The 25,497-nt window shown below is 35.4% G+C and overlaps 1 protein-coding gene across 2 annotated transcripts in view; it reads left to right on the plus strand.

Annotated features, from left to right (window-relative positions):
- Positions 1-1,386: 1,386 nt before the first annotated feature.
- SEPTIN7 (septin 7) overlaps positions 1,387-25,497 on the plus strand; it is a gene marked incomplete at its 5' end in the record, with an annotated part of 92,799 nt that continues 68,688 nt past the window's right edge. Inside the window, 2 exons of one of the 2 annotated variants that reach the window (XM_079151506.1) lie at positions 1,515-1,575; positions 19,049-19,053. In XM_079151506.1, coding sequence (XP_079007632.1) covers positions 1,515-1,575; positions 19,049-19,053 — 66 coding nt within the window. Of the gene's footprint in view, positions 1,576-19,048; positions 19,054-25,497 lie in introns of both variants that reach the window. The other variant, XM_079151505.1, reaches the window with a different exon arrangement.

The following is a 25,497-nucleotide window of genomic DNA, read 5'->3' on the forward strand; positions in this document are numbered from 1 at the left end:
CCATTATTCTGAATTGATATGTATCCTTTCTTCATGTAACTTTTACAGTTTGAGTTCAAGTTCATTATTTTTGAACTTTTGTGGTATACCACATACAACTTTCTGCAACTTGCTCCCCCACCCCAATGTCAAGTTAATGCACTTTATGTTAATACTAGTAGTTTTAGTTTATTGATTTTCATTGTTTAATAATCTAGGTATGTCAGTTTTTCCAACAATGTAACTTATTCATCCATTGTTAGTGGACATTAGTTGTTTCACTAATATAAACTATGTGGCTATGAAAATTCTTGAGCGTGCTCATGGTAACTTTATATATATCTGTACATAAAATTCCTTAACATGCAGTTGAATAGGAAAGATCACACACGTGCATACTCTTTATAACCAAGAGAGCCAGCAGTTTCAAGAATGGTACAAAAGACTATGGGTTGTTCTGAGCAAAGTGAGGCTACTTTCAGTAGGAAGCAACTGGGTAAGGTTCCCATATAACAGTGATATTTATCGCTACAGTACAAGATCAGTTAGCCTTTCATTACTCGTTACCAAATAGTTTCACGTGTGCCCATTCATTTCCTCAACTAGAGCGTGAGTTGTAGGAGAACCGAACCCAGGAACTAACAAGACAAGCCAACATGAGTGTGACCGTGGAGTCTAGAAAGGAGGCTGCCGCAGCCAACCTCGAGGCTGTGCCAGGCCACTAGAAGTGACAGAGGGAAAAGTCGGGGCAATCAGGGCCTAATTTCACTGTGATCCGGGGAGTCAGGGAAATGAGGATAGATGGAGACATGGACACCTGCTTCTAAGTTGTCTCTTAACTTTCACTTACAAAGGCGCTAGGTCTGCAGCCAGGAGCCGAGGGGCCCACACCGCCCCCGCCCTGAGAGCAGCTTCCCAGTCTGGCTCTTTCAGCGGCGCCTCTGCTTTACGCCAATTCCGTAAGGAGGAACTGAGGCCAACCGGGCGGCTCCCGCAGTTACAAAGTTGACGTGAAAATTCGCGGGGCGGCACTGAAGGCGGCCATCTTTAATCCGGGCAAGACCCCACCCTCCTACCCCACCGACCACTCCCTCAATGTCTCCAGGATTTTCACCGACAAACGTAATGCAGTAAGCCTTAGAGGCACTGTTGAAGAAACATACAAAGAGACTCGACTATCCACAACCATGGAAGTACCAAATGCGGCCAATTTAAACATGGCGGCTAACCCCGAGTAGCGAAACAGCACGGACGCCAATGAAGTCATACTCGAAATGCAGTGCGGCGACGGGGCTGAGGAGGGAGTAATCTCGCGAGATTGTAGGCAGCCTGGCTCGGCCCGGAAGCCTCCTCTGAGGGGGCGGGGGACGGAGGAGGGAGCGGAGTCAGGCTACAGCCAGTGGAGGAGTCCGCCCGCTGTCGCTTGCGTAAACGGGGTAGAGACGCGGGGAAGCTACGCCGCGGAATTGGCGTAGGCGGCTTTGGAGAATCGGCGGGCTGCGCTGCGCCGGGGCTGGTCGCGGAGGGGGGAGGGGATGTCGGTCAGTGCGAGATCCGTTGCTGCTGAGGAGAGGAGCGTCAACAGCAGCACCATGGGTGAGTCTCAGCTTCGGGCAGCCGCGGCTCGGGGTTGGTGGCTCCGGATGCTGGGGGCTCTGCTGCTGCTGTGCGGACCTGGGGGAACGCCCTGAGGCGAGGCGGGGGGCAATGGGGAGGGGAGGGGAGGTGGGAGCGACGGCGGGCCCCGGGCGCGGCGGCGGCGGGCCCGGGGGGAGGGGAGGTGGCGGCGGTGACAGTTTGAATTGAACGTGTGGAGAGCCCAGGCGGCGGCATTTCCTGTGCAGCGGCGGGCGGGCCCGGGGCGCGGGGAGACGTGAGCCGCGGCCTCTGCGGCCGGAGCAGCCCGAGCCGGGTCGTCCAACCTTGCCTTCCCTCCCTCTGTTCCCTCGCCTTTCCTCAGCCTCCTCCCGGGCCCACCACTCCCGCGGCCCTGCTTTCTCTAAGTCGCCGGCCGTAGCACCCTGGGCAGAGGTCCTCTCGTGGGGAGTGGGCCTGGCTAGGAGGATGGGGATGTGTGTGCGCACTCGGGCGACGGTGCTGTGTGGGCCGGCCCCGGAGGGCGGCGGCGGGGAGGGAGGAAGAAGGATGCACCAGGCTGAGGCTGCGGTGGAGGCAGCGGCAGCGGCAGCGGCTGCTGCAGCTCCCACAACCGCGTTGTCTATTCCCTTCCCCTTCCCCTTCCCTCTTTCTCGGCGTTGCCTTTCCTGGGGCGCAATCCAGAAGGCCGGTGGATGGCTGGCGAGTATTGAGGACAGAGGATCCGGGACTTGGCTCGAGGTTTGGGCTTAATTTTTAGGAAAAGGGGAAAGAGAATGTCTGGAAGGGCGCCCCCCGGAGGAAGTGGGAAGGGTGGGAAGGGTCCCTGGAAAGGGAGGGAATGTAGATACGGATTGGGGAAGGTTAAGGAAATTAATTTTTGAAAGTAATTTCAGTATTCTTAGTTATTCTCTTAAGAAGCTCTTTCATTTCCTTTCCTCCCCCACATATTGGAAAAAGAACAGGCCATTTCATTCACATTTTCCACTCTTGAGTTCCATTTCATACTGTGTGTAGTATGAAATAAGCAACTGAGATTTTTTTTTTTAAACTAACACATTTCCATTTGCTAAGTTACTTTTTTAGAATACACTGTTTCAGATCTGGCTTTTTATAGCTGCAGGGAAAGAATCTGATATCTGTCCAGGTGTTTGCTTAGTTACTGAAATGATAACTTATTACTTAAAATTTTGCAAGAGCATTGCTAAATAGTTCAGCTTTAAGAATTTTTTTTTTACTTTGTTTTTGATGAAATTAAGAATAACTTCCTGAGTGCCCTTGAGTATCCAAATGAACAGGTAATCTAGATTCACAAGATTTTGCTTGTTCTACGTGTTTTTGTGTGCACAGGGGATGGGTATAGTCAGATTTTTCTCCTCATGAAGATTATACACAGCTTGAGAAGAAACTGTTAGGCTTTAAATCTCATGTCTTTAGTGATGAGATTTATAGAATCCTGATAGGTGGAAGGGTGGAAATAAACAATTTCTAAACCAGTCACTGCCTCCTGGATTCCTTATTTCCCTAAACAGCAAGGAGCAAGGGGTAGTGTATTGGGTGGGGGTGGGTAGCAGGAAGCAGTCTTTCATTCAGCCCAGCTGTTCAGTGGGTGGGACTGAAGGAGATAGGGTTGAATGGAGCTATGAAATAAACGTGGAAGCTGCATAGATGGTTTGCATGATAGCATTGTGTCATTCTAGGATAGGACAAGGTGATGGAGGCAGGTCCTCTTAATGGTTATTAAAAATGTATGTCTTATGCTTACAGAATTGAATTTATAACAGCAATTTATTCAGTATATAAGTTGATGTTAATTTACAGAAAATGTTTTCTTAATATAATTGAACAGTTTTGGTTATTGATTTTGGTTTAGAGATATTTGATATGTAGCTACATGAAAGGTAGTATTGTCAATGGATTTTGTAAATTTGTTATAAAATTGGTTGTTTGGATTTTTGCATTTTTCCATAGGAATGATTTGGGGGAACCTCTGAGCTAGTCTGAGATAAGATAGGACTTCTTATAGAACTTAGGGCAGCTTAAAGGGTTCTGCTGTAACAGCAACAAAGCTTGGGGAGGAAGGAAGGAGGAAGAGTTAGATCTGTGGTTTTTAAGTTCTCAGTAATAGGGAATGATCAGATGAGGGGACCAGTCAGAATGAAGGTAGTGGGAAAGAAGTTTGATTTCAGACATTTGTGATGGTATACGTATTCACATAAACTGTATTCTGGTGGTACAGTATTGTTAATTCACTTGATTACCAGCAGGGACCCATATTTCACATTTGACATAATAAGCTAGCTATCTTCAATTTTTTATTAGAAGTCGAACACTTATTTTAACTTTAATCATGCGTTTATATATTTTACTGTTTTGAAATGAAAGTATATTTGCATGTTTTTCTGTGCTAATTTTGAACTGCAGGTTGTTACAGATTGATTGTTGCAGACTTATTGTATAATGGAATCTGGTGTAGAAAAATTGTTTTATGGGTTTCATTTACTGGATGAGAGCATATTGTTAAATGTAGACAGTTGGATTCTACAGCGTTTCAAAGACTGCAGGTTTTGACCCACTAGTGGATCTTGAAATCAAATTTGTGTATTTCTACTGACACTTTTTTCTTAAGAAAGAAAATAGAAAATATAAGGACATTGTACTTATTATGGGTTTTTTGGAAGGGAGTTGAATTTTTTTGTGACTATTATGTATTGTATTAAAATGTAACTTTTGTTTCATTTTAAACTAGGTATTGTCAAAAAGTGCAGTATGGACAGGTTAAATCTAAGGACTTTAATCCTTATGGTAGGGATTGGTGGTCTTGGTATGAGGAAGGAAGCCTTTAGTAGATGACTGTTAAGTCCATGTGTTTTTTTCTTATTTTGGATTAATTTACCATGTGTCTAATGTGGTTAGAGAGATGTAGGATCTATTCCTGCTTGAGAGGAGGTCATCTTTCAAAACCAGGTAGAAACAAATGTGGGTCCCAAGAGAAAATAGTAGGATTCAGTGACTATTTACTAGGCTTTGAGGAGAAATGGTCTTTTGTTTTTGTCTTGTCTTGTTCTTTTTCATCATCGTATATCTGGAGACTAAGTTTTGAGCTTTAGCCTTAAGAAAAAGAACCAAAGGAGTATGCTTGGCTCCTTTACAGTGTTGGAGGCCTTAGACCAGACACACAAAAAGTCTTTGTGACTCATATTGGTTTTGTCTAGCTCTTCAGAAGTAGAGATTACATATAGGGGCTTTGAGTTCAAAATCTTAATGATAATGGAACTATACACTATAGTGATTAAGGAACATGGACTTTTATGACAGACATGGAGTCATCTTGACTTTGTCAGTTTACTAGATGCATAGTCAGGATAGGTTAGTGCCTTCATCCTGATTCTTTCCTTTCTCTCACTTCCAATCCATTGTGGACTGATATTGTAAAATGTATTTTTTAAAAAAGGCAAAAAATTTTAAATGATGATGGAATAAGAAAGACAAAATAAAAGCCCCATCTTTTTATTAGGTCCATTAGACATAAAATTATTCTGTTATCAATATCCACTTTGGGGCCTGAGAATGTAGGGGATGTAGGTCAGTGGTAGAGTACTTGCCTAGCATGACTGATGTCCTCAATTTGTGGTCCTCAGTACCACAAGAAAAAAATTCTTTTTCCATTTCTGTGGTCACAATTTCTATACTTCTGATATAAACGGTATGCATTTCCCACATGTAGTCTACAGACTACACTTTTAATAGCACTGGGTTTGACTATTCTGCAGTAACCAGTATCCTTAGAAATCTCAGTGGGGGGCACCTAAGATGGGGTGTTATCTGCCATGCTGAAGTTTATGTACTGTGTTTTAAGCCAGTGTTTCTTAACTTCAAAAGTACTTTAAAGGATGAGGAGAAGAAGTAAGTATACCCTGTAATTGAGAGTATAGCATGAGGCTGCTCCCACTTAGGGCATTTTGAAGTTCTAAAAATCTTTAGTATTTATATGACCTTTGAGTTTTATTCTATATTTATTTGCTTTAGACAGAATGTTAAGATGATACCCCTCCTTCTTCAGTAATCCAGAAGTAAAAATGGACTCACTCAAAGATAGAATAGTTCATTCTGTTGTTTTGTTTAACTTTGTGATCATTACCGAGTATTTTGGTAGGTTCATTTGAGGTGAGGCTCCAAGATCAGTTTCTCATTCTTGGTGATATTGACATTAGGGTTTTAATTCTTTGTTGGTTGTTGGGTGCTGTCCTATGCATCATTTACCAGTATCCTGAGCCCCTACCCACTAAGATGCTCCTCTCTTGTGACAATGAAAAAGTGTATGCAGACTTTGTGAATGCCCTGTTGGTGGGCAATAAGGTTGCAGAATTATCTTAAGTGAGAACCACTGTACTAGGTGATGGAGAGCCATTGAAGGATTGTAGGAGGTGGGGAAGAAGTCTTTCTTAAAACCAACTTAGTGCATAACTCTTTCTCCTGGAACTCCAATCATTTAATATTCTTAGTGTTTTCCAAAACTGAAAATCAGAATCATCTAAATAGCTGTTTTGTTTTTGTTTTCATTTTTTGTAATTGAATCATCAAGGCAGACTTTTTTGGTAAAATATTATCAGTAATTACTGGACATTCAGCATTATTATGCTAGGTCAGTGTTTTCCAAAGTATAACTAAAGACCCTCACACATAAAGGATCTGTCAGTCATATAGCCTTGTGCTAAAAATGCAGATTAACTGGTTTCTACTGCAGACTCACTGATTCCTAGTCTCTGGGGAGAGGGCCCAGGAATCTGTATATCTAAATGCTTCCCATGTTAAGAAACAATTGAGGTATAGCTTTCATAAAATAAAATATGCATATTATAAATATCTGATTTAGTGCACTTTGACATATAGATGCACATCTTGTTACCTATATTCAATCAAGATATAAGACATTTCCACCATCCTGAAGTTTCTTTATGTTCCTTTGTAGTTATTCCCCTGTTGTTCCAGGAAACTACCCCCGCCCCTCTTTTTTGTACTGGGGATTGAACCCAGGATGCTTTACCTCAGCGCTACAATATCCAGACCTTTTTAGCTTTTGATTTTGAGACAGGGTCTCACTGAGTTGCTGGACCTGGCCTCAAATTTGCAATCCTCCTGCATTGGCCTCCTGAGTTGCTGAGATTATGGCATGAGCCACCACACCCAGCCAGATCTCATTTTTAAATAGCCACAGATTATAATTATTATTTTTTAAACAGCTTTATTGGGATATATACATTTATTGAATATATACCTTTGACTCATTTGAAGTGTTTTTTTTTTTTTCTGGGTAGGTTTTTGAAGTTTTTTTTTCCTTTCTCTAACTTCTTTATTACATAAGATTTCACATGTGCCTAAAATATGAGTAGTTAAAATGATTACTTTGGTACTTTAAAAGAGCATAGATTTTATTAGTGTTCCAGAGTTTGATAAACAGTAAACTTGGAATGGGCCCTTAAAGATCTTTGTTTCTGATTGACTTTTTCAACAAAATTGAAACCACTTTTCCCTAGTTTTATTTTTCTTTGTAAAATATATTTGAAATATTCCTGGAGGGACAGTTGGAGGTTTTTGTAAACCTTGTTTTTGGGTTTAGGTCAGACAGTATGAAATTAAGACAAGTCCATGCCCTCATGGATGTTGGTGTTTTCATTTCTGAAATTGCTTCTTATTTATTTAGGTTTTTTTTTTTTTTTTTTTGAATAGGTAATATAATCACTTGGTTCACAATACAAAAGATTAAAAAGGGATAAAATCAAATCACTTTTCTACTCCTATCTTCAAATCACCCAGTTTCATACTCTTCAGGCAATCTATGGTAATAGTTTTTTATATGTTCTTCTAAAGGTTTTGTTTTTGTTTCCTTTTTTTGATGGGGGAGTGGGGCATATGAAAATAAAAAATGTATGTTGTTCTTGCCCCTGCCCTTGGTAGCATATAACATACATTCTTTCTTACCTAATTTTTTCTTGTTACTGCATCTTGAATTACCTCATATCAGTATTTAAAGCACATTCTTATTTTATACAACTACATAAATCCATTTTATGGTGTTTCAGTTCATTTGTGCTGCTATAACGAAATTCCTCAGACTAGGTAATTTATAAAGGACAGAAATGCATTTCTTATAGTTCTGCAGAGTGGAAAGTTCAAGAATGAGTGCTGGCAGGTTCACTTATCTGTTGATGGCCAACTCTTTTTTCCTTAGAAGAGACAAATGCTGAGTACTCACATGGCAGAAGGGGTAGGAAGATTGAACAACTTCCTTGTTTCTCTTCTGTAAGGTTATTAATCCATGAATTCTATCACATTGGTGACTAATTTTCAACATGAATTTTGGGGGGACAAACTCATGCCGTAGCAAATGGATAGAACATGATTTGTTTGACATGTCCCCTTTTGATAGACTTTCATTTACAGTATTGTGCTATTACAAACCATAACATAAATGGTAATTTATGGTAATACATGGTAATTTATTTTAGGACAGTAGAAATAGAGGCATGGTGATAAAAGGCTTAGATTATGGAGTCAAATCTGGATTCACATGTCATCTCCAAAGCTCTACTGAACCTCGGGCAAATAACAGAGATTACTGTTCCTTAGCTTAAAGTGGGAATCATAAGGTTTTTAGAGAATTAAATGAGATTATTCGTGGAAAAATCCCTAGAGTGATGACTGGTATATAACAAACACTTAGAAATATTAGCTTGAAAAAATATGTCATTATATATTTGCAGTTGACTTTTTACTTTTCTGACTCTATGGTAAGTTAAGAACTGTTTTATATCCTTTTGTATCCTCAGGGCTGGCATATACTTATTAATAAAGTTAATCATTTAAAGGTATATAGTATGTACCTTTAAAGAAAAGAAACAATAAGATTGAAATGTATTCATTTGTGCTTTGGATTTCTATGTCAGAGCAAGTGAATTGTGAGCAGAATTGAAGGAAATTGAAATAAAGTTATTTGTATAACTTTTACATATTCTTTGAAGTTAGACCAAAGTCACTAGTTTCTTGTGTAGTACTAAAAAAAGTTTACTTATTTAAAATTTCAGTTGGTACATTTTATAGCAGCAGTTGTTTGTGCTCAAGTTTCTTTGCATGAGTGACATTTCATATCTTTATATATATACATATATATATATATAAATTGTTTTCAGATTATAGTGTAGTTCTTTTCTTTTTGAGGATGATTTTGGTATGTACCACCAATTTTAAAGAATACTAAATATTTTGAATGAGATTATTTGTTTGTTTAAGAGGAGACAAAGGCCGGTGCTGTGGGGCATTCCTGTAATCCCAGTGGCTTTGAGGCAGGAGGATTGCAAATTGAAAGCCAGCCTCAACAACTTAGTGAGGCCCTAAGCAACTCAGGGAGACACTGTCTCTATATAAAATTTAAAAAGGGCTGGGGTGAGGCTTAGTGATTAAGCAACCCTAAATTCAATCCCCAGTATTTAAAAAAAAAAAAAAAAAGGATACACAAATCTTTGTAGCAAACTTATTTTAGTGCTGTTTATCATATTTAAAAAATAACCAGGTACCACCTCATTTGTTACATGTAGCATTCTGGGATGTAAGTTGATCTGTACAAGAAAAAAAATCCTTCAGTTACTAATGTACTCTCAAACATCAGCATTTTAAACCATTTTTAATGGTAATGTAGAAAGCTTAATCAATACTTTAATGATTAATTACAAAATATTTTACCAGGAACACGAAAACTCCCTTAAATTATTTTATTCTTACAAGGTTAATTTGTGTTTTTCCTTAATTACATATATTTTTCCATGGTTGTTATTAGTGGTATATTAGTGGTTAGTGGTCCTAAACCCTGGTTGGGCATTTGAAACATTTCCAGTGGTAACATACTTGGAGGCTCATTAATTTACTAGGTAGGAGGTAAGGCCTAGAGATTTGCATTTTAGGTTTCATAGGTAATTCTGACGAACAGTTAGGATTAAGAACCTTTGTGTATATTATATAACAAGGTGATACATGTAAATATAGTCTTTAAGCTCTTAATTTTTATATAAAAGCAAGGCATTCAATTGATACTTAATATAGTTTTGATATATTTATGCAATTTATTTTAAATATGTATATGATATTCCAGTGTTATAATTTTAGTCATTTTTTTCTGTGTGCACTTCATAGTTTCAGTATTTCAGAATAATAAATTTCTTTTTAAAGAGTGTCTTTAACAAACCTCTTCATCCTTCTCTAGTTATTTTTTAAAGCTTGTTTATTTTTTTGTGGGGGGAGAGGACACTGGTGATTGAACTCAGGAGCACTCGACCACTGAACCACTTCCCCAGCCCTATTTTGTATTTTATTTAGAAAGGGGCTCTCACTGAGTTGCTTAGTGCCTCACTTTTGCTGAGTTTGGCTTTGAACTCAAGACCCTCCTGCCTCAGCCTCCTGAGCTGCTGGGATTACAGGCCTGTGCCACGGTGTCCAGTTTAAGCTTGTTTTCATTTACATACTGCATACATATAAATTGATAAGTATAAACTGATTATCTTCTCTGCTTTAAGTAGAATACACTGACCTTTTTCTTTTTGATTCATTGTACACAAATGGGGTACAACTTTCATTTCTCTGGTAGTACACGGAGTCACACCGTTTGTGTAATCATACATATACGTAGGGTAATGATGTTTGTCTCATTCTATTATCTTTTCTTCCCGTCCCCTCCCCACCTCTCATTTTCCTCCTTATAATCCATCCTTCTTCCACTCTTGCCTCTGCCCCCCATTATGTATCATCATTCGCTTATCAGAGAAATCACTTTGGCCTTTGGTTTTGGGGATTGGCTTATTTCACTTAGCATGTTGTTCTTCAACTCCATCCATTTACCTGCAAATGCCATAGTATTACTCTTCTTTATTGCTTAATAATACTCCATTGTGTGTATATACCACAGTTTCTTTATCTATTCATCTATTGAAGGTACACTGAACTTTTAAAAATCATTATTAGGAATATTTGGTTTTCTGCTGTGATTTATGATATGGGGTTATTAAAAATACAATATGAGTTTTGTTTTAAACTGTACGTAGTTTTTTTTACATTTTTCTACTCTTATAAATGTACCTGCCTTCCTCTGTTCTTCAAGTTTACTGTTACAAAGTCTTTTGCTTTTGTTGCTCTCCCCCCCCACATTTTTTTTTTTTTTTTTTTCCTTAATTGAGATTCAGCTGTCTGTTAATTGTTGAGCTATATTTGCCTGTCTGGTTCCCAGCTTTATTCTCTATAATCAGTTTGCTTGGTGAAAGGGAAATAAATCTAAGTAGGAATAGTTACTGTTCTATAGATGTATAAAATGATGTAAATCAAAGGACTACCAAAAGAATGTAGGTCATTTTTTGTAGTTTGCAAAGACTGCAGGTAAAGGATAAGGTGTATGGTAGCTTTCTCATTGTTGGGAATGACATTCCCAATGAATGAAATTGAGTACTATAGTTATACTGCACAGAATTAGTCTTGTATTGGAGTGTTTGTAACAGAATGTAAAAGTTGGTCTAATGCAGAACAATTATATGTTACCTTGGGGAGATGATTCAACTGGAGCCAACAAGATAACTAGAATGATTTAGCTGGCATGTAGAACCCCTCTGCCCCCAATACTTACATTTGTGTTCGAGTTTGGTGGTGTTAGATAATTACATAGTTATAGTCCCTTCCTTTTTGAAGTTTGGAATAATTTGTAGACTTGCTGAAAAGTTGTAGACCTATCTTATGAAAGTTAAATATTTGGTTAACATAAAGGAAATGCAGAAATAATTTCACAAACATGCAGATATACTACCATGTCATATGGTAGTAGTATATCTCATATACCATTGTCTATATCTCACATATCATCGTATATAAGATAAATGCACCATCTGCATTAGTACTGACCAGGATTAAGGGAAATATCAGGGGAATAGGTATTTTATGCTTGATAAGAGCATCTTTTCCCCTTATTTTTATTGGTTCATTATAATGATACATACTGGTGGGATTTGGTGTCACATATTCATACATGTATACCATGTAACATTATAATTTGGTCAATATCATTTCCTAGTATTTCACCTTTCCCTCCTTTTTCCTTCCTCCTGCTGGTCCCTTTCCTCTCCTCTACCCATCTTCAGTTTTCAAGTGATCTACCCTTCCCCACAACCTGTCTTTTTCCTTTTCCTCTCTAGCTTCCACATAAAAGAGAAGACATATGAACCTTGACTTTCTGTGTTTGACTTGTTTCCTTTTTCATAATGTTCTTAAGTTCCATCCGTTTTCCTGCAGATGACATAATTTCATTCTTTTTTATGGCACAGTAAAATCCTTTGTGCGTATATACCACAATTTCTTTATCCATTCTTTCATTGATGGACACCTAGGCTGGTCCATTGTTTGGCTATTGTGAATTATCCTGCTATAAACAAGGATATGCATGCATCCTATACTATGCTGACTTTAATGATAAGACTTCTTTTATTTGAATGTGTGTTGGAAATTTTTTAGTAGGGTTGGGAGGTTACACTGCTTTTTGAAGAAGTGGATATTCTAAGTATAGTTGGTCACTTGGATTTCATTTAACAAATTAGAATCCAAGATAAACAGGACTTTCTTGCATGTAATTTCTTCATTGATCTTATTGCTTCCAGTCTCTTCCTACTTTAATTAATAAATCTTTAAGATTATTATGTCTAAAACTATACTTTATAAAATAATTTACCTCTGGCAGAACTTGAAATATCTTTCTTATAGTATGGGCTTCTAGGGTTATGAATATGTATGTGTGTGCGTGTGTGTGTGTGTGTGTGTGTGTGTTTGTATTCTATATATATGTGTAGTATATATATATTACATGCATATACATGTATATAAATGTGGTGTGCATATATATGCTACATATACTACATATATATACACAATACACCCACATACACACTATTTCTTGGGCTATAACACCAAGATTTTAATTCCCTACTTCTAGGCTGGGACCCAGGTATATGTATCAAAAGCTTTTCATATACTTCTGATTACAGCCAAGATTAGGAATTATTTGCAAGATAAAAGTCCAGAGGCTATCATCTATAGCACAACCACTGTAACAACTGTCATTTATTTGTACTTACTGCATGTGAAATATCAAACCCTTTGTGTTATTTCATATATGCCCTACAGTAACCTGGTAGGAATATTGTTCTGCTGTAAGGCTCAGAAAGTTTGTATAATTTATCTACCAGAACATATCTCTCAGTTTCAGCAGATACTGAAATCCAGATTTCTTAGTATGCTTAAACTGCCTTATAATTGTCTTATATTTTCTTTAAAGTATTTAGGGAGTCATTTTAGGACTTTGTTAATTTGGCCTTCTCTTACTCAAATTGAATCATATTTAGTATTCTTGCCTCTGCTTATGATGTTCTTGAGGTTCCATCACCTATTAAGGAGGGCCCAGCTAATAATTACCTATTCTGGAAGATTTTCTCCAACTATGTGAATCCTTAATGAGTCTTCATTTACTCTGAATTCCCATAAGACTGCTCTTTTAGCAGATAACAGCATAGGTGTACTATTAATTTTTATGTATTGTCAGTTATTGTTTATACTTAATGTTGCAGTTATTGTCATTGGGATTGTATTGCAGAATTGTGACAAACGGCATGCCCTTTGTAGCTCCCACAGTCTCTAACTTCAGTATATATAGCAATGATCTTGGATAGAATGTTGTTCTTACAAGGAAATATGTGTTGAAGACCTAGATTATTAGTAAAATTAGAATTCGCCGTTGTGGGATAATCAGATTATTTTGTACTTCAGTACCTTAACAAAGCACATTTCAAATCTTTGATAAATATATAAATACAGAAACTTTTATCATAGTTTATTAAGAATTTTAATATAATATAATTTTGGTTTGCTACACAATTTTTTAAAAAGCATTTTCCTAGTAATTGTTTTAGTCTGCTAGGGCTGAAATAACAATACCACAGATTGTGTGGCGGAACTTCTCCGGTGGACTGGCAGTTGGTGTCACCTCGTTCTTTCATTAAACTACATTTATTTTCTGACAGTTCTGGAGAACGGAAGTCCAAGGTCAGTGTGCCAGTAGGGTTGGTTTTTAATCTCTAATGTCTTTTCTCTTCTTAGATGAGTCCTATGGTATTAGGACCCCACCCTATGACCTCATTTAACTTTAATTACTTCCTAACAGGCCCTGTCCCTAAATACTGTAGTCACATTAGGGTTAGGGCTTTAACATGAATTTAAGGGGATAATATTCTAGTCCATACCAGTGATTGACTTTCTATTTTTCTGAATGGCATTGTAATAATACAGAAAAGTCGTAGAAAATTTTGAAAGAACAAATAACAATATTTCTGTTTATTAGGCAGGTAAAGATAAGATGATTAGAAACTATTTTATGAACCATAGGATTTGAATATTTGACAAAAAATGATTTTTGATGTCTTTAAGAAGCTAGTTAGAGAAATATATATCAGTTACTAGAAATAACTTGAATTTTCTTATGAAACTGGTAGATTGTGATCAGAATTCTATAATAAAATACAGTGCATATATATCATGTGGGCATAGAGTACAATAGTGACTGATTAAAATGGAATAAAGTCAGTCTTTAAAATTTTTGAGTATTTGGTTAATAAATTTGAGTATGTCTTCTGATATTTTCATGAGATCACAGGATTGGAAGATGCATTTAGTCCTTTAGTCTAGTCATGCACACAGTACTTTAATTCCTCTGCAGTATAACTGCCAAATAGTTGTCTAACCCCAAACTGTCCAATAAGGTGTTTATGAGCATATATGGCTGTTGAGCACTTTAGATTAGGCTAGTCTGAACTGAGATGTGGATCATGGTTGGGATCCACATATTCCCATTATGATATCTCATTTCATAGAAATTACATTTTGAAATACTTTGGATTTACTGAGATAAAGAAAATGTATTATTACAATTAATTTTACCCACTTTTGCTTTTTTAATGTGACTAAAATATTAAATATTAAAATATTTTAAATTACCTAAGTGACTTGCATTATATTTCTAATGGACAGAACTGGTCTAACCTGTATTAGAAATTCACTACCTTCTGAGGAAACAGATTTCATCTTCGAATAACTGTGAACTTTATTGCCTCTATTTTTAGATGGAGCTGAATGTTTTTACTCAAAGATTCTCATTTGCCTCTTGAGAACAAAAGTCTAACTTTCCTTTTTAATATTAATCATTTTAAGACAACTTGTAAGTCTTTGAGTCTTCTATTTCCTTTAATAATATTTATACGGCAGAGGATTATCTCTCTTCAACTGTTGGTTTACACCCTCCAAACTTTATTTTGCATGATCCCTGCTGACATCAGTAACTGAATATCTGTGATCTTAAAATTTACAAATCTGAATAGGTCTATCTTCTTTCTGGTTCTGCATGCATTATAAGTCTGCTAATCAGGCTTAAAGTTAAATTACCTTTTAAAAAGGGCAACTTAATTTTCTTATTGACTTATGGAGCATACTTTCAACTAAGCTATCTCTGCCTTTTCCCTCTTCTGCTGCTGTTTTTTTTTTTTCCTTTTAATTTAGAGGAATTTGTTGATTGAATATATGAAATATATCCCAATGCCCCTCTTATTTCTGCTGTTCCATCTTTAAGAGTTCTGATTTCCTTCAGACTTCATCTTTGGGATTCCAGTTTGGAATAAGGTGGGGCCAAAGCATGTGATTTGGATGCCTAAATTTTATTTGAATTCTGAGTGTTTTATGAAGTGTTTGTTAGCTTTCTCAGCTTTTATCATTTGCATGTTTGACACACTTATACCTTCTATGTTTTCATCAAATTATTCAATAATATCTTGGCTTAATCGAGGACATAAAGATCACTGCTTTCTTGTGATTATATATTTCTTCTGAAGTTGGCCTGCAATTAAGCAGCTATTAATTCATCTTACTTTATTAATATTTTAGTCTTTATTTCTCTACTTTGTCTTTGTTCACATCATGATTGAGATCTTGTCGGAATTATTACCTATAATTTCTTACTTGGCAGTCAAATGAACTTGTCAGAAATAAAAATAGAAAACATCAGACTTGCCTGTTGAAAAGTAAACCTGTAGTGATTTTTGGTGTACATTACTTCATTTTTTTCTATGTAATTTCTTCAAAAGGGAAATATTTCAGATTTTTTAATAATAACTTGAAAATGTAAAATTAAAACTGAATGATCTCTAAACAGTAAAATACAACCAGTGTTAAAATTTGGGGGTTTTTTCTTTCAGTCCTTTTATTTTTATAGACTTTTAAAAAAGCTGTAATAAGATGGCTCATGATTTCATTTTTCTTGGGAAAATACTTGGGCTAAATCATATGGTAGATGTATGTTTATCTTTTTAAGAAATTGCAAAACTTGTTTCCAGTGTACTGGTAACATTTTACATGTCTGTCAGCACTGTATGAGAATTGTACTTGCTCTACATACTCACCAACCCTTAGAGTGACCCTTAATTTTATTCATTATCGTAGGTCTGTACAGGTAACTCATTGTGGATTTTCTTAGTGACTAATAATGTTGAGCATCTTCTTTGCTTATTTGCCATCCATAGATCATCTTTGGTGGTCTGTGGAAATCTTTGGTTCAGTTTTAAATTGGGTTGTTCGTCTTACTGAGTTGTAAGAGTTCTTTATATTTTAGATGCTAGTTTGTTGAAATATGCAAATATCTTATTTCTCATATTTTTACCTTCTAATTTTAGCATTTGTCAATAATTCTTGCCTGTGGCAATTGTTACTATGTCATTTGTCTTAATAGTTTCTGTTTACATCATGTTACATTTTAAGGGGGTTATGTTGTAAGGAAGAGCTTTTAATTTATTCATTAATTCATCAGTTATTAGTATGGACACATGAATGTTAATTGGTTGCTCTTTCATATTGACTTTTGTTCATCTTTTCAATGTGCCCCCGTCATTTTTTCTGAGTTCTTCCTTATTTTCTGATTTATCTTGTATTTTTCCTGCTTAAGACTTGGAATCAGCCATTATCTAAGGTCACTTTTATTTGAGAATAGTATTTACATAATAAATCTGGGCATTAGAAGCACTGCTATGGGAGTATCATGCTTCTACTGTTTTGAGCAGACAGGAAATACATGTATTTATGTACATATGTACATTTTTATTTCTGCATGTGTGTACAGTTGTGAACCTTGAATTCATAACTGGTATATGAATTCCCATGTGTTATTTTAGGGTTCACTCGAGTGTTTCTGCTTTTCTTATTTGTAACTCCTTTCTCTTCCTTTTAGAAATCTCACAGTTTACTTACATATTTATAAAATTGTTATACAGCGGGGTGCAGTGGCCTACGCTAATCGCAGCAGTTTGGGAGGCGGAGGCAGGAGGATCTCAAGTTCAAACGCAGCCGCAGCAACTTAGCGAGACCCTGTCTCAAAATTAAAAAGAAAAAAAAAAAGTTACACATAGGTAGAGCTTCAGAACTGCTCTTATAAATATATATTTACTTATTATAGTTTTTGTGTAAAAATTTTTTTTGTCTTTAGCCTTAGGCCATTATAGTCAAAATACTCTTTTCCAAAATTTTCTTTCACTCCCTTCAGTGTCTGTATGTTAATTTGAAATACAGTTAGTGTCATTTGTTATTTTTTTGTATTCTGTTTTGGGTTCTTCTCACTTGGTTGATTTTGATTTTTTTTTTGTTGTAGTCAGGATATGTGAAACATAGTATGGTGTTATAGTCACCTCTATAAACAGTGTATACAGTATGCATTTCCTTTCCCTGCTCTCATTTCCCTTTTCTTTCTACCTCTTTCCACTCTGCCCGTAGAGGTTACTAGTTGTATAAGTTTCTGACTTTTTCCTCCTATCTTTTTGGACAAAAAGAAGATATGTGTGAGAAAGGACACATAAAAATTATACTTGCAAGGTAGCATGTTAGACAACACATGCTTGTTCTTATAACACCTGTATTCAGATATAATTTATATATCTTAAAATTCCTTTTATATACACAGCTCTGTGGTTTTAATACATAAAGGGTTTGCAACCATTGCCATCATCTGCTTTTAGTACATTTTCATCACTAAAAAGAAATTACTCATTAGTAATCAGTCACTGTACTGATTCACTGTACCTCTTCTCAGCTCCTGGCAATTACTAATCAATTTTTTATTTCTATGGATTTGCCTATCCTGGACATTTAATATAAATGTGATCTTTTTCAAGTGGCTTCTTACACTTAACTAATGTTTTGAAGATTATCCATATGTTAGTAGTACTTTATTCTATTTTATTGCTGGATGTTATTCCACTGTATAGATAATATGAAACTTCATTTATCCATTCATCAGTTGGTTGTATGCATTGGGGATTTATTTATTTATTTGTTTATTTATTTATTTTTGTTATTAGGAAAATTCTGCTGTGAACATTTGAATACAAGTTTTTATGTGGACATATTTCCAGTTGTCTTGGATATATACCTAAGAATAGAATATCTAGACCCTAGAGTTACTTCATTTCAACTTTCTGAGAAACTGTGAACTGTTTCTTAATTACCACCAGCAATATATGAGAATTTTAATTTCTCCACATTCTTGTTTACACTTGGGATTGTCTCTTAAATTTTACTTATCCTGTTGGGTATGAGGTGCTTATCATTGTGGTTTTAATTTGCATTTCCCTAATGGCTAATGATGTTAAACATTATCTTTGCAGGAATGTCCATTAAAATTCTTTACCCAGTCTTCAATCATGTTGTCTTCTTAATAAGTTGTAAAAAAACTTATGATATGTTCTGGATATAAATTTGATATCAGATGGTGGTTTGTGAATATTTTCTTTAATTTCCAATTGTCTTTTCACTTACTTGATGGTGGTCTGTGAAGCATAAATGTTTTTAGTTTGGATGAAATTCAGTTTATCTGCTTTTAAAAAAACACTTGTGCTTTTAATATTCATATTTAAGAAACTTCATCCAAGATCATGAAGATCTATTCTTGTTTTCTTTTAAGAGTTGAATAATCTTATATCTAACATTTAAATCTTTGGTCCATTTTAATTTTTAAATGTGATGTGAGCTAGGGAATCTTTTCTTTTTATGCAGATATTCATGCATTTTGATAGGCACAGTGCTGAATTTATAAATCAATTTCCCATTTAAAAGTTCATGTCATCTGCAATTAGAGATAGTTTTACTTTTTATATTTACAATCTGGATATCTTTTATTTATCTTGCCAATTGCCTTTTCTTGAACCTCCAAAAAGTGTTGATTAGAAGTGGCATGAGTGAACAACTTGGTCTTGTTCTTGATTTTAGAGTGAAAGACTGAATAGTCTTTTACCATTAAGTATATAGTTATATACTTATACCATTAAGTTTATACCATTAAGTATATAGTTGTGGGTTTTCTTAGATGCTGTGTGAGTTTGAGGAGTTCCCTTCTGTGCCTCATCTGTTAAGTGTGTTTATCATGAAAGAGTGTTGAATTTTTGTCAAATACACTTTCCTTTTCTCAGAGATGGTCATATGGTTGTTGTGTGTGGTTAGTTTAATTTAGTGTTTTATATTAGTTAATTTTTACATGTTAATCCAGCATATTCTGAGATAAATCCCACTCTGGTCATGGTATAATTCCTTCCATATTGCTGGAATCTGTGGTTAGTATTTTGATGATGGTTTTTGGGTCTGTAAGAACACTGGTTTGTTGTTTCCTTTTGTGCATTTGATTTTGGTATCAGGGTAAAGTTGGTCTCATAAAAGAAATTGGAAATTGTTTCCTCTTCTGTTTCTTGCAGTAGTTTGTGAAGGATTAGGCAATCTTTAAGCATTTGGTAAAATATACCAGTGAAGACATCTGGGCTTGAGTTTGTCTTTGTGGGCAGTTTTATGCTTTTGTTTAGTTTAGTTTTGTTTTGGTTATCTTTGTGTGCATGTGTGAGAGAATTTTTGATGATTAATTTAAGCTTTTATTTGTTATAGGACAATTCCAATTTTCTGAATTGTTTTTGTTTTTGCAGTGCTGGGGTTGGAACCCAGGGCAGACAAATGTGCTGACATAGAGCTGTATCCCCAACCCATTTGTTGATTGACTGCTTGAGTCAGTTTTGGTAGTTTGTGTCTTTCTAGGAATTTTTATATTTCTTAATAAAGGTTATCTAATTTGTTGGCATACAATTGTTCATAGGTTGCCTTGTAATATTTTAAAATTTTTCTCTTAAGTTTGGTAGTGATTTTCTCTTTTATTCTTGACTTCAGTAGTTTGTCACTTTTTTTGTCAGTCTTGCATAAATTTGTCAAATCTGTTGTTTTCAGTGAACCAAATTATAGTTTTGTTGATTTTTTTTTTCCTCATTGCTTTTATGTATTTCCTTTATTTCTGATCAGACCTTTATCATCTTCTTATTTTTGTTTGTTTTGGGTTTGATTTGTTCTTTTTCTAGATTCTTGAGAAGAAACAACTGCACATGGTCAGTTGCTTCTCACTTGCTTCTTTCAGGGTTCTCATTTTCTTTGCTTTGTTTTTTGATGGTTTGATAATGAGGTGTGGATCTCATTTTATCTTGCTAGGAGTTTACTAATCTTTTACAAACTTGGTGGGAAGTTTTCTGCCAATGTTCAATACTTTCTCTCACTTCCTCCCTTTCTCTTCCTCTCCCCTGTCTTTCTCCCTTACTCTAGGGATTCCCGTTATACATATGTTGGCATGATTGATTTTGTCTCATAGATTTCTGTGGCTCTGCCCGCTTTTCATATTTTACTTAGATTGGTTAATGTTATTTGATCTATTTTCAGGTTTGCTGATTTTTTTTTCTTCTGCCGGATCTAGTCTGTTGAGCCTAATGAAAAGAGGGAGCCAACTCCAGCACATCATTTTTAATAAGTATAAAATATATGTGATCTCGAAATTATTAAAGTGATGGCTTGAGCACAACCAAAAAAATTAGGCTAACTTATTGAAAGACTTAACACATAGGTGCTAAAAATGTACTGGAATGATGACAGAGTTTGGAGCAGAAAGGAGAATTGTCAGATATCTTTAACCATCAGGAGAAAACAGGAGTATGGTATCTGACAAATTTTAAATAGGGAGAGAAAATACTGTTAAACAGATATTTTTAAAAAGCAAGGGTTCTTTCTAAGACACTAGAGTGGTCTACTAGTGTCTCAGCCATCACTGTCTAGTAGAAACATAAGTGAATCACATATATAACAGTATATGCAGTTATATAGTCTAGTAGATACATTAAGAAAGTGAAGGTAAAAAGGTGAAATTAGCTAATAAAAACTCTCATATTTTACTTTACCAAATGTATTCGTAATACTATCTTTTCAGCATGTAGTCAATATAAAAAATAATGACTAACATTATTATTCTGCATTCTTTTTATTTGTAATAAACCTGTGAAATCTGATGTATGTGTTAATAATGCCTCATTTAGAACTGGTCACATTACAAGCCAGGTACAGTAAAACCAGGACTTGGGAGACTAGGCAAGAGGATTGTAAGTTTGAGGCCAACCTTTGCGATTTAGTGAGACTTTGTCTCAAAAAATAAGAAAAACTGGGAATGTAGCTTAAGTGAAGTGCTCCTGGGTTCAGTTCCCAGAAACCCCCGTCCCCCCAAAAAGTGTGTGTGTGTAAGTGTAACTGGTCACATTTCAAGTGCACAACAGGCATATAATATCAGTGGCTAACATAATCAGCACAGATATAGAACATTTTCACAGTTGCCAAAAGATCTATTTGAGAGAATAGATCGAAATGAATAGAAGGACCCAGTACTGGATGAGGATTATGAACATAGGCATTCTGTTACATGATTGGCAGAATTTAAACCACTTACTTGTGGAGCAGTTTGATTTTTGTCGACCAAAAGTTTTAAGTCTTCATTCCCTTTGATTCAGCAAATTACAGTCCCACAAATTTATCATCTTGAGAATATTAAGATTTAAATAAAAGATTATTCAACAAAGCCCTGTTAATAAAAGTAAAAAATTACAAAACAAGTTCCTTGGACAAGTGAAACAAAAAACAATATAGTACTTCACATGTTAAATGTCATGCAGATATTAAAAGCAAAGGTTTAGAAGAATAGACATGAACAGATAATGGTATACTGAATAGAAAAACCATTTTCAGACAGTTGGCAGAGTCACATCAAAGACATTAGAATAGATCTCAGAAAATCTCTCCACTGTTAAAATCAATGAGAAAATGGGCAAGTATGGTCAAAATTAACTTTTTTTAGAACTCTGGAAATTAACCAAAAACTTGTAGCAATTCAGGGAATATTTAAGAAAAAAAGCTGAGTTTTTAGGAGGAAAAAAATTAAATTTTTTTCTTTCAATGTTTAAAACAATGTATCATTGTAAGTGTGCATATATATATCTATATATATGTATGTAGATATATACATATAATTATATTTTAAAATCCAAAGGAAGGTGAATGGAACTTAAAAGTTATTTTGGAAAGACCAAATGTTTATCATTGAATTTTAAAGTAATTGATGTAATTCTTGGGTCTTTGTAACCTGATTTTTAAAATTGTAATTGCCAAGAGGTGAAATAGAATTCTGGCATATTAAGGCAATTTGGGTTGTATGTTATTATTTCTAACCATTTTGTTTTTTTATTGAACATCTTATTTCTCAAAGATTGGGGGAGTTGAAGGGTTGACATAAATTCTTTGAGGATTATTTTTAATTTTCCTGAAATTCTGATATTTATTAGGCTTCCATTATTTTACAGTTCCCTTGCTTAGTTTTTTTGTTTTCGTTTTTGTTATTACCAAAAAGCATATTGAGCAGATTTCAAAATATGTTGTGGTATTTTGACTGATGGAAAGATTTGTTAAAACAAATATAATCATATTTTTAAATAATGATGACTCATCAGAATTTGATTTTAGATATCAAGTTTTGTTGACTTTATTCTTTGGAAGAAGAACATGGCAAAAGAACAAAGAATTCTGGACAAGTTTCAGTATATAAGCATCTTGTTCTTTGAGTAGTTTTAATTTTTAGAAATAAGGTTAAATAAGTTAAACATTGAACTTATTCCATGTTGTATTTAATTTCTATCAAGCAATGGCATTGTAGTTTTTTCTTTTTTGTTTTTCTTTTGTACCGGGTACTCGGCCACTGAGTCACACACCCAACCCTATTTTGTATTTTATTTAGAGACAGGATCTCACTGAGTTGCTTAGTGCCTCGCTTTTGCTGAGGCTGACTTTGAACTCATGATCCTCCTGCCTCAGCCTTCCAAGCCTCTGGGATTACAGGTGTGCACCACTGTGCCCACCTCTAGTTTTTTCTTAAATATGAATTTTCACAGAAATAGGATATAACTAAAAATTATAAATATATGCTCTTAGAAAAGTTGATTAAGTTTTCTTTTTTTTTTTTCTTTTTTTTTTTTTTGCGGTGCTGGGGATCAAACCCAGGGCCTTGTGCTTACAAGGCAAGCACTCTACTGACTGAGCTATCTCCCCAGCCCCAAGGTTTCTTTTAACAGAATTGATTTTTAATATCAAAGAATGCTTTTAAGATCTTAAGGTTTTAGGTAGAAATCTGGGTGAATATATATTTATTTATACTCTCATAAATACCATAGTTATATCACTCACATCTATAAATAATGTTTCCTTACCCAGAGATTATGTTTCACAACTGGCATTGTGAACATTTTGTTTGTTCAGGGAAAGAATTAGTGGGTGGTTAAGTCTTCAGAATTACAGACTGTGGTTATTTTAGCATTTGGGGTAAGGAAAGGTTCTTATGAGATATGAAAAGTTTGTGCCTTAGTCAAGCAATATTGTGATTAGCATAGTCTCTAAATAGTATTTTGGACTATTTGATGGGACACTTTTATGCAAATTCTGGGATAATTTGTTTTACAGCAATAGTCAAACAAATTTGTCTTTGATCTTTGGACTCTATTCAGAAGAAATGTTCTTGAAGATATTTCTCAAATATTTTTGCTTATCAACTGTGTAAATGACACTTTGCTAGTATGATAGAGATGAATTTGAGTTCTGTTCATCTAGGATATCAGTCATATGAGGGCACTGTAAAATGTTTTAAATAATTTAATTTTTGAGATAATATAAAATGTTTTAATATTTAGTAAGTGCAAAAAATTGTCTACTCTAAACCAACCTAGTCACTCTTCTTCCTTACTGTGTAACAGTGACTGCATTTGTTAAAAGTTATTAGCAACCTTACTTTCAAAGTTTACTGGTCACATTTTGACTTCTCTGTAGCATTTCAGACAGTTGATCAGCTATCCATCCTTGAAATGGTTTTGGTTTTCCTCATATCTTCTCATTGGCTAATCTTTCACATCCTGTCAGTATTTTAGGGTTCCAGGGCTCTGAATTCCCTTCTTCTTTATCTACAATCTCTCTTTGTGAAATACAGTCCCTTCCCAGTAGTAATCTGTATTTTCAGCACTAACCAGTCTCAGAATTTCTGCCTATTGGACATATCATATAGCTAATAGGCACCTCAAAAAACATGTTCAAAGTTACTTTTGATTTTGCCTTTTACCGTCCAATCTTTTCTTCCACCATTGCTCCTTATTTCCCTAGAAGACGTCACTAGCCATTGAGTTGTTCAAGCCAAAAACCTAGGAGTTATCCTTCATCTCTTTTTCCTTCACTAATCACATTCAGTCCATGTGTCAACTTTATCTTCAAAACATTTTGAATCCTTAATCTGCCATTGCTTCCATACCATTTTAGTTCATTATACCTTTCTTTACTGGACTATTACAGTAACCTCTTTACTAGTTTTCTTATTTCCACTCTTTCTTCACCTTGCAGAGAGAACTATCTTTAAAACACTAATCAGGTCACTTGCTTGTGAAAACCCTCCAGTGGCTTCCCATCTGCCTAAAATAATATCCAGACTTCCTACTTTGGCTGAGTCCCACATAATCATACCCTGCCTGCCTCCCTGACCTCATTTTCCATCACTCATACCCTTGTCCAGACTTTGCTTTGTTCATATACCTTCTTTTATACTTCAGTTCATATGACTTCTTCTTTTTACTCCTAGAAATACCAAATTTATCTCCAATTTAGGGTTCACTCTTTACCTAGAATGCCTTTCCTCCCTTTCATAATTGAATCTTATATGCAGAAGACTATACTGAGGCTAAAAAAAGTGAATAAGACACAGAGCTATACTCCTGAGATGTTTTTGTTATGTCCTTTTGTCTGGTAGATTCCTTGAAGGTGCAGACTATTTCTGAAGCGTTTTCAACTTTCTAAGATGGCTTCATTTTTCTGCTGCAATTTATGTAATTCATTTAATTTCTGCCTTGATGGACCTTACATTCTTGTTGGAGGTGGGGTGGAGATAACTAATAAACAAGATGAATAAAATGTATATTAGATGGTGGTAAATTTAAGTGCAAAGCAAGCAGCAAAGTACTGGTGAGGAGTGGATTAATTTTAAATAGACCGGACAGGCACATCTCTCTTTGAAGTTGACATTTTCATAATAAAGTTAATCTCTTCCAGAGAGAAAAAGCAATGAGTTTTAAAAGTCATGAAGTTAAAGCATCCTAATGTGTTTGAAAAGTGGTTAGGAGTTCAGGGTAACTGGAATAGAAATGAGGATGGAGAATTGTGGGAGACCTGGCCAGAGTAACAGTGGAGCTAGATCTTGCAGGGCCTTGTCAGCTGGTGGTTCTCAGCTTTGGCTGTTCATGTGAACTATCTGAAGAGCTTTAAAAGTACTAATGGGTGAGTCCTGTTCTTAGAGATGGACATAATTGATCTGAATGGAGTATAATCAGGGCATTAGGATTTTATAAAAACTCCCTAGGTGATTTTTAAGATGTAGCTAAAATTGAG

This window comes from Sciurus vulgaris, assembly GCF_902686455.1.
Source record: "Sciurus vulgaris genome assembly, chromosome: 8".
In the NCBI taxonomy this organism is placed as follows: Eukaryota; Metazoa; Chordata; class Mammalia; order Rodentia; family Sciuridae; genus Sciurus; species Sciurus vulgaris.